The sequence below is a fragment of the Schistocerca americana genome, chromosome 6 (genome assembly GCF_021461395.2).
Source record: "Schistocerca americana isolate TAMUIC-IGC-003095 chromosome 6, iqSchAmer2.1, whole genome shotgun sequence".
NCBI classification, from domain to species: Eukaryota; Metazoa; Arthropoda; class Insecta; order Orthoptera; family Acrididae; genus Schistocerca; species Schistocerca americana.
The window spans coordinates 553773334-553784215 of record NC_060124.1 but is presented as its reverse complement, the minus strand read 5'-3'; the positions used below and the strand labels follow the sequence as shown (position 1 = coordinate 553784215).

Genomic DNA, 10882 nt, shown 5'->3' with positions numbered 1-10882 from the left:
CTGCAATTTATTGCGCTACAAACGCTCCCGCTTGTAAAAACCATTGTAGAAATCAAAATAAACAACCGCTCTTCGCTTTCACGATCGTGCCGGACTCACAGTTTAAGTTACTGGCCGCATGGGGCGCTGCTGGCGCGGTAGGCAACAAAATCGAGGCAAAGTGTCGCGGCTATTATGTTAGACTGTACTTCATACAATGTTTTGGTCTCAAAGAAATGGCGGACTCCCTAGCTTTACTTTTATGGCGTTAGGACATCTCCATAGATTTTAACATCTTTGGTTTGTACGATTGAGCCATGGAGGTATTCTTACCTCCATGGATTGAGCGGAGAGTTTCGTAACAGTGTAATCTTTGGTGCGTATGTGTTTACTTAAATGTCAGTGAAGGAGGGAGTTGTGCGTGCAACAGTTACATAAGAAAGGAAGTATGACAACTATTGGATCTCGTTGTTTTGGTGTTAGTGCTGTGAAGTGGTAGTGTTGTCAACCGTTTGTGTGATCTCTGATCGTTGTCATGGAATCGTACGATGAAGATCTCAATGAAAATCCTTTTTTTCACATGTTGCAGACGGAACACACAGAATTGTTTCAGAAAGCAACTGTCGAAGGATGGATAATTTGTGTACCGTGTGAAGGATCAGTGCCAAAGTACGCTCTTACCGTAGAGGATTTTTTTAGCCACATCCTGATTCCGAGCGACGAATTACCAGAGAGTCATTTTAGAACGCTAAATGATCGGGACGTCCGTATTTGTAATCGTGTGGTTACAGTGGAAGAAAACGATATTTCGAGACCCGTGACAACTCATATTCTGTTCGAAGAAACGTATTACACAGATGATCTATTGAAGTATAAAGTATTATGTTTAGAACACCCACTTGAACGTCATTCAGATTTTGGGCCAGTGAGCAGTAACTCCTCAGTCGTCATTAGTATTCAGACTTTGAGGGACTGTATAGACTTGTTGTGGACGGAAAGTAGAGGTAGGGATGTACTTGAAAAAATTGATCAGTTGATTCGTGATTTTCTTTCGTGTAATAATAATTTGGAGTTTGAACCGCTTCAAGTGCAGAAAGATTTAGTTGGTAGTCTGTACACAATTTGTTTACAGAATGCTCTAAGAGACAGCCGTCTACGAGAAAGAACAAGTACAAATAAACATCTTCTTGAGAATGTTAAATTAGCAGTGGAAACCTACATGCTTCACACTGTGTACAAGAAAGTAATAAAAGGTGTAACAGCCTGTACTGCTCATGACGACGCCAATTTGAATAAAATCATTAGGAATCTTTCAGATATCCAGTTGAGAGATTTAGGTGTTCGCCAAGATCTATATGATACTGTGCCTTGGGCGAAGCAGGAACTCGCTCGTATTGATGGGTACAGTACTGTATTGGGCAAGGTTGGCTGTCTGAAACGTATGTTGGGAGCCATCACAAAGCAACATCCTAGCAAGAACAGTCCTGACCTTTTTGTTGGTAATGTTATTGCTGCAGATGATCTGTTGCCTATGATAGTTTTCCTTGTAATTAAAACTGGTCTACCTAACTGGATTGCTCACTTGACATTTATGAAACAGTTTCATTTTTCAAATCCGTCTAAATGTCAAGTGGATGAATACAGTTTCTTAATTACATCTTTAGAAGCTGCAATTGAACACATTAACTCTGGTCTTTTCCTAGGATCTTCCATTCCAGAAGCTCAAATAGTTTATGAAGAAAAATATGACAAGTACAAGAAGGATGATGAGGAACAACAGAGAGTGTCTGCTGAGCCTAGTGGTATTGAATACTTGTTTGAACAGATAAAACTGGGAAATGAAAGTGAGGTGAAAGATATTCTGGATAGAAGCATTGGTTCAAATTGTATGAGAGAGAGAGAATCATCTACCAAGAAAAATGATATAATATTGAAATTATGCCATCCATTATGTTCCTGTGATAAATGCGAGAGTATCATTTCGAAAAGCTTGTGCAACACTACTCCCACAATTAATTCATGTGATGACAGAGGTTTCACAGCACTCCATGTGGCCTGCATGTTTGGGCGCCCAACTATGGTTGATCTTCTTCTGAAGTATGGTTCTAATGTTAATGCCTGTGACTATAGTGGTTCAACTCCTGTGCATTATGCTGCTGCCAAAGGTTATCAGAATGCACTGTTACTGTTGGCTCATGCAGGTGCACACATAGATATTGCTGACAACGAAGGCAATACTCCACTTCATTTGGCATGTAATAATGGCCACGAAGGCTGTGTGAAGGCAATCATATATTTTGCTGAACATGTTGGACTGAAATTAAATATTAATTGTGCAAATAGTCAAGGTAATACTGCTCTTCATAATGCTGCTCGCTGGGGTTATGAGGGTATTGTCCATTTGCTTTTGGAAAATGGTGCACGGCCAGGAGCAGAGAATAAACGCCACATAACACCCCTTGATTATGCCCACAACATCCACATTACAAGGCTTCTGATGAGGGCCATAAAAACAATGCCACCAAGTGGTTTAATGCCTGGTAGTAGTAATGGCATTGTAACAAACCTCACATCAAAAAGCAAAGAACTCCATGTAGCAGCTTCATCAAAGAAGACTCTTGATTTCAGCGACAGTGTGAAACCCAGGAAAGTGTCAGGTGCATCGCTGCAGAAAGGTTCAAAGACAAAAAAAGTATTTTATGGAGTCTTGCCCGAGACTACACAGGGGATGCGGAATGTAGAGAAGCTTCTGAAAGCAATAGCTGCTGGTGACACAAGACTTGCTTGTTATTACATGGGACTTGATGCTAATGATGAAGCTGCATCACAGAAGGCAGAACAGCCAGAACAACAGCATGAAAAATGTCACCCATTATGCACTTGTGAAAAGTGTCAACCGGAAAATGATGTTAATTCAGATGAAAATGGAACTGATGAAGAGCACTCACACCATATACTTGATGTTAATGTTTGTGATGGTGAGGGCTTTACACCATTACATGTTGCAGCTATGCATGGGCGTTTAGATCTTACACGTTTGCTGATTGATGCTGGTGCACTAGTAGATGTACGGACTCGGACCAAAGCTGCAACACCACTTCACTTTGCTTGTCAAAATCAGAGACTTCAGGTTGTGCAGCTTCTGTTAAGGCGGTCTGCAGATCCAGATATTCAGGATTGGCATGGGAACACAGCTTTGCATTATGCTTGTTATGTTGGCAGCATAAGACTTGTTGAAACATTGTTGCAGCTTGCATCTCCAAGGTTGGATTTGAAGAATGCATCTGGTAAATCAGCAGTACAGGAAGCTGAAGAGAAGATGGCTCTTACCATTGTCAAACTGTTGCGTGGAGGGAAGCAATTTGTTGGAAATGGTGATGAGAGTAAAGACTGCTGAAGGGAATTGTGTACTGAATGGTTTTGCTACTGAGTGAAAGAAAAAATATTTTAGTACAGTATTTACCAGTATCAACATTTATATTATGTCTATATGTAGTTACTTTTTTTGGGCAACGGCCTTGCCGCAGTGGATACACCGGTTCCCGTGAGATCACCGAAGTTAAGCGCTGTTGGGCGTGGCCGGCTCTTGGATGGGTGACCATCCAGCCGCCATGCGCTGTTGCCATTTTTCGGGGTGCACTCAGCCTCGTGATGCCAATTGAGGAGCTACTCGACCGATTAGTAGCGGCTTCGGTCAAGAAAACCATCTTAACGACCGGGAGAGCGGTGTGCTGACCCCACGCCCCTCCTATCCGCATCCTCCTCGGAGGATGACACGGCGGTCGGATGGTCCCGGTAGGCCATTCGTGGCCTGACGACGGAGTTTAGTAGTTAGTTAGTATGTAGTTACTTTTTGGCCTGTGAGCAACATTCATTGATGTTAAGGCTTCATTTGCTTGCTTCAGAAATTAAGACATATAGATGTTATTAGTGTATTATTAAAATAACTGTTAGCAGTTTCCCTATAATTTAACTGTTTCAAGATCTCTGTGTTCAACAAGTCGTTCAGAAACCTTATGTATCAAGAATGCTGTATATTTATTATACACCACAAGATTCAGATGTTAGTAGACAGTGCATTGTAATTTTCTTTTATCAGCCTAAGTAGGCTACAGTGTACAACATAGTCCTGAAAGAAATGAATTCTTTGTGCGAGAATGTGTTTTCGTAATGTTCCATGAAGTAGAATCTTCATGTGTCTGTTATTAGAGGAATTAATTCATAAAGTAAGAAAACTGTTTGAGCAAAGTGTCCAGTTGCAATAAAATTCTCTTGGGAATGCAGAATAAATAATGGATTAGCGAACACAGGTCTATATGTTGTCATCTGATGGGTTTTTTCTTTAGCTACTAAAGAATTGTACTGTATGTGAAAAGTGAAATGTAAACAAAAATGAGCAAAGGTAATGCTGATGCTTATATGACTTTTATGAGGCCTTACTGAATTTATATTTGTTTCTGACTGGTGTTGATTTTTAAGGCTGGTGGCCTTCATGGTGAAAAAGCACTTATAAGCAGATAGTAAACAGTACAACATTTTGAATCTGTCTTTCATTTTTAAGTACTAAATTGCTATACTGTGGAGCAGTGAAAAGTGCTATTCTCTTGTACTTGAAAGGCATTACTTTACAATGATATGCAAAAGCACATGTGTGTGTTTTACAATTTTCTTTGCCTTTGAAAGATCTGTCACCAATTTATTATTTCCATCACATTTAGCAATGTGACTTGGTCAGGCACTTCAGAAAAAGTGTCACTATTCATGACTTACCTTAGTTATGTTCTTTACAGTGATGGTCTCCTGTTATAGGAATATATTGCCTTACTATACTTTTGATTTTCATTTTGTTAAGAGTTCATGGTTGCTGAAACCCAATTTTCATTCAGAAGACCATACATTTTGAATTATGATATGTTTTACTTCATTAGTAGATTTTGCGTAACCATTCAGTACAAGTGATCTGTAAGCTTTACGGTTTTACTGTGATCTCCCCAACAATGTCCCATGAAAGTCAATGCTATTTTGGAGTTGTTTGTGATCCACAGCATTCTGTTACTTTTTATTAGATTTTTTTTTAATTTTTATAACTTGTTCCAAACCATATATGTTTAATAATGCAACATAGGCTGCTTTAATCTGAATCCTGGGTAACTGGCATTTTTATGGTGTGTGTATGCATGGTTGCATAAATCTTGATGTTCTTATTGGTGCTAACCATTTGGTGCTATGTAAAGTAAATCTGCTTATTTTTAAATTGTTATTAATTACTTTATGTGGTATGTTCATGGTTTTTGTAACAGCAACATTAATACAGTGGCAGTTACTTTTGGAGATTAACACTTGGAATTTTGAAGTAATAATTTGTTATTAAAAGATATGATTGAAGGGAAATTACAAAACCATTCTCAGCAGAAGGAAAGATTGGAACTGAAGATGTTCATTGTGTAAAATATTTCTAAGTTGGGTTTCCACATGCACTGAAAACTTTCTTATGGATACTCCTCACTGTCTGCATTATAAAACACTTTGCTGTCTGTAAAACTGACAGTCAGAGAAGTTAAAAGCTGTTTCATTTACTGGCGTAGTATCACTTCCTGCAACACTGCTGAAGATTCTCTGCTGATCATGATAACAGGTGGAAATTCATCCATTCTGCTTCTGTTCATTCTCTTGGCCCTGTTTTATTTCATAGTCTATCTGACACTGTGTCAGGGAAGTGAGATTTATGTGTAACTAGCTAGGTACTGTTTGTGGGGCAGTGTACGTTTAGAATCAGAGGAAGATGTGATAGAAATTAAAGAGGGAAGCCATTGCCAGAGATTGCACACGCCTACTGAAGAAATTTCCCAGAAACGAAAATAAAATCACAATCTTGTATATGATAAGTTTCACTCTTGCCATTCTAGGGGCATTCGTGCATTGTATTTGAGTGTCACATTGTGTCTTCTGAATATTTCACATGTATCAAACAGAGATTTAGTGTAGCTACGGTCTGGGGAATGCTTCCACAATGAAATATTCTTTCTTCCAGATGTGCTGGTCCTGCAAATTTGCATGAGAACTTCTGTGAAGTTTGAAAGGTAGAAAGTGAGGTACTGGTGGAACTAAAGCTGTGAGTGCAGGTCGTAACTCATGTTTGGGTAGCTCAGTCAGTGGAGCACTTGCTCAATGTCCCAGCTTAGAGTCTTCATCTGGCACACAGGTTCCACCTGTCAGGAAGTTTCACTCAGTAATTTGTTGACCGTTAATCTCCATGTTGACTGTGTGGTTACCCATGTGAATAGGAACTGTTTACTCAGTTTTGCGTGTCATCCTTATGACAATTTGAGAGAGAATGTAAGTGATTTTACTAGTAACTTTTTTCTACTCCAGGTCACATTTATTTAAGCTGATAGTCATGGTGATGGTTGGATTCGGTTGTTTCGGGGAGAAGACCAGACAGCGAGGTCATCGGTCTCATCGGATTAGGGAAGGATAGGGAAGGGTCGGCCGTGCCCTTTCAAAGGAACCATCCCAGAATTTGCCTAGAGCGATTTAGGAAATCACGGAAAACCAAAATCAGGATGGCCGGACACGGGATTGAACCGTCATCCTCCCGAATGCGAGTCCAGTGTGCTAGCCAATGCGCCACCTCGCTCGGTCACTAGTCATGGTGAAAACTGTTATGCCCTGCAGCTGTTCAGTGAGACATTAAAGAGCTCTACTAACAGAAGTGTCTAATTTAGTGACTATCATCACAAGTCAGTCAGATGCTTTTGGCTTGATGTTTCATAGCCGAACCATTTTCTCATAGAGCTTAGGACTTGTTAGTAATTTGTTCTAAAGAAATGATCATCACTTTTTGTAATTTTCCACTCTTTGTTATTACGTTGTATTGCCTGAGTAATGACATGCTTTAATTTTCCATCAAAGATGTCAAACACTGGCATGTCATGTGATGCTTCGTCTTTCCTTTCTACCCTGTTGATTTTATGTACAGTGGTTTTCTTTTATTTGTGCTTGTAGATTGTTTGCAGAATTGTCCAGATGCTTCACATCATCTCTATACTTTTCTCTTTGGCTTGTGCTTTAATTGTTGACATTTATAGGTACTATTGTAGTGGGTGGATTGATTTCCAAAAACTATTCTAGATAAATCTCTTGATTGGGAGGATGAAGATGCAGAATGGACTTAGCTCAGACTTAACAGAAGCAAAAGTGATTACACTGCTGATGATGATTCTTCAGTTTAAATATCCACACTGCTTGACAGATCTGTTTAAACTGTGGTTAATTTACTTCATTGGGAAAAACAAGTTAATAAAGTATATCAGTGTTTACATAGGTAAACAGTACTGCCACAGATGATAAATGATCATACTTATTAATGTCTTGTAGAGAGAAAACAGCATTATAACATACATACATAATGGTCTGCAACAAAGCTGCAGAAGTATACCAAGTTGCTCTTGCTGGTTTGTGAAGACAAAAAACCTCACTCTCCAACTGCTGCTGCTGCTGCTGCTGCTGCTACCATGGCATCAAGGGAAGGTGTACCGCACCTCTCAGTAGTCATACTGTTAATTTCTGATTGAGAATAAACAGTTATATTATCCATAATTTCTTACAGAAAGTTGTTTAGAGTTCATCTGTGTATGCTTATGACATTCTGTAACAATACAGTAACTACGCTGCCTTAGGTATGGTAATTATTCTGAATATAATTGAAAACATACACAACTCATTTAATTTTTCTTTTGAAATAGTAGGTATGTACTTCTAATGACTGTAAGGTGTTAAGCAATGTCACAACTTGTTAGTGCTGCCAAATCAGTTTAATATTGCAATTAGTTTAATATTATAGCAGTAGGAATCCACATTACAAGTACACTAAGATGTTGTCTTTTCTTATCCATAAGTTATGTGCAGATGAATTCCCTATCCTTCATTTTGGGAATTTTTTTGTATAGCTGCAAGCGTTCTTCTATATTATGATTATAATAGTGGTGTGGATGTAAGAAGACAGGTGGTGGCATGATGCACAGTGCCAAGGAGCATGTACCACTTCATGCTCCAGCCATTAATGTAATTGTATCATGTTTGCCTGTAGTACACACTCTGGGGCTGTGTTAAGTGTTGATTTTCATATTAGTTTAGATATGATGTGGTTAATTAGCCACTATACTCTTCATTATGAGTGACATGCAGCAACACAATAAGTATTATATTAAGGATCAACAGTGATAGTTTCCAAAGCACATAAATTCTGGCAGGCAGAGCCAGAAGTGGAAACTGTGGCCAGATACAGCGCTCACCCATGCGTTGACAGTTAGTGGGGTAAGCAACAGCTGGAGTGTGAGGTACAGGATGGGGCAGAGAGCACACTGGTCACACCAAAAAGTGTTCTGTCTGTCTCTTTGCACAGAAGCTGTTGTACAGCTGCCTTCTTACGTGCACCACGATATACTGAAAAGATTTCTTCGAGCAACTGTGTAACTACACTTTTCCCAGGAGGCAGCATCTACTACAGGAGGGTGTTATCAATAGACATGGGTACAAATTTCTTCACGTGATGTTTTAGGACACCATTCTAATGGATACACACAGTTTAAAACAGCAATTTGTCTTTAGTGGAAACTCCTTACATTCAAGCAACTGTGCAACAGATTCATGATAATTCCCTTGAAGGTTAAAGAATGTGGCATTGTTTAGAAGTACTATGCACATCATGTCAACATGAAGTTTCACTACCTCCCTGCCCTCTTTGCCCCCCCCCCCTCCCCTTTCCCATAGATCTGTCTTCACCACAGTCAGGTTTGGTTGTACCCAACTTACAATGCGACTTACAATGCATAGGTGCCCCTCGAATGGCAAGAGTGAATCATATCATCTTAGTAATAGTAATAGATATACTTTCTTCTGAACATGCAGTTTGTTGAGTATTTTGCTGATGTCTTTGTTCCTTATACATTAGCATTATTTTTATGAAGAGTAATACCACAAATTGTATGTTGCTGTTACCTCTGGATATGCCAGTGGCTCTGAATACCGGAAGAACTTTTGTTTCTCACTACAGCACAATAGGGTAGAACACTCTCCACCTCATCCCACTCCTACAAAAACAGCTGAAACACAAGAGTGCAGGCAGTAAATTAAATCTTGTGCTTACTGTTTGGGAAAATATTAATGAAAGACAATGGTGATATTTACAAATAAATTTATGTAAGACATGTAATTGAACTAATTTCAAAGCATTAATAACAAATGAGACTGCAGGAAACATAATTGATATTTATTTCCAGACTGTGTACAATGTGAAAAGATAAAGGAACATTGAGCATGTGGGACAAAATTTTTTCTTTTTTCTTTTGTTAATTTGTAATAGTGTGTCTAGTCATGTCTTATGAGAATTGGTTGAACATTTGTGGGAATTAAATCCATCTAATTTTTTTTTGTGTCATTATAATTGACAAATATTGTCTAACTAAACATGTGTAACTAACATGTTTGTAATTTAATATGGAAAGAAATTCTTTGAAATCTTGACCTTCTCTTGTAAGTTTTTCTGTTACTGTTTTTATTAATATGTGATGAGAAGGTCTCACTGTTATTTTTGGCGAAAAGAGAACCATAACAATACTTACAGCCAAGGTAACCCCTTTTTGAACCATTTAGTAATGAAACTATGAAACAAACTGAATTTGACAACAAGTTATTCCTGGAAACAACTTTCATTATTTCAAGTAAGTACTGAATACACAGAAATGAGGAAAGGCTTTGCAACTGCTCTTGTTTTAGTTGAATTATATACACACAACCACATAGACACATAAATGCACCCACTGGCAGTGATTTTTACTGAAGCCAAAGGCTGGGGTGTTTGGAGTGTCTGAGTGGTTATGGGTGGTACAGTCTCTACTCATTTTTGTTTGCTTCCATCCTAGAATTTCACTTATAGAAGTTTGCAGAATATATTATAGAATTGGAATATTCAGAGATGTTTGATCGTGGAGGTTCTTGTTCATTTAATATAGGGATTCAGTTGCTCTGTTTGTACCAATTTACCCATATTGCTAAACTGTATTGTTGAGCAGAATCTTTTGTACAATTTCGTACAATCATCTTGAATTACCTTGTATTTCTCCCTAGTCACACGGAATCCCGTTTTGGATAGGAAGGCAGCCAAATGGAGCTTTGGATTACTGTGATACTGATAATTGTAAATATCATTTGTAAATGTTTTTGTATATGCTCAGCACGTTATCTTAAAGTCTTGATAATTGTCGATAGGTCTGTATTTTTATGCTGGAATCTAGCTTCCGTATATGTTGAAAACTAAAACCAACTGGAGAAAGTGTTTTGTTAATTTTATATTGTATGTGTAAATAGATGTAATTTTTTTAAGACTGAAAAATTTTGATGTCACAACTGGAAGCATTGTAATTTGTATCAGACTGATTTTTTTCAGCAAATACATATTCTTAATTACAACTGCCTGTTTTGAATTTAGTTTTAACTGCTTTTGTTTTTGATGCATAGTGTTTCTGGATAAAGCAGATCAGAATATCTATGAAAGAAATGTGAATAATTAAAATGTGAAGAATCAGTAAAGATCAGCATCAAAGAGACAATCAATTTCAGCTTCATGTGAAAGGTAACATTCTTTTTCAGAACTTGCTATCCACAGTACACATTGTGGGAAATGTGCTTGATATGTGGTCATTAGAGAATATATATGATGGGAGATGCTGGCAATACTTTTCAGTGAAATTGCGAACATCTCCTGTACCAAAGTGCTAAGTTGTCTTTGGAGTTGTTAGGAAATTTCTGTCCATTAAATTCAATGAAGTTGATAACAGATTTCCAACTAGTGACAGGGTATTCCACTGATCTTTGTTTCTCTGGAACATCTCAAGTTATGTAG

At 38.2% G+C, this 10882-nt stretch overlaps 1 protein-coding gene across 1 annotated transcript; it reads left to right on the top strand.

The window, feature by feature from the left end:
- Positions 1–366: 366 nt before the first annotated feature.
- On the top strand, positions 367–10449 carry LOC124619540 (ankyrin repeat domain-containing protein 27-like). The gene is made up of 2 exons (XM_047146006.1): positions 367–3471; positions 3822–10449. The coding sequence occupies exon 1, from the start codon at positions 515–517 to the stop codon at positions 3374–3376; it is 2862 nt and encodes a 953-aa protein (XP_047001962.1). The 5' UTR covers positions 367–514; the 3' UTR covers positions 3377–3471; positions 3822–10449.
- Positions 10450–10882: the final 433 nt, after the last annotated feature.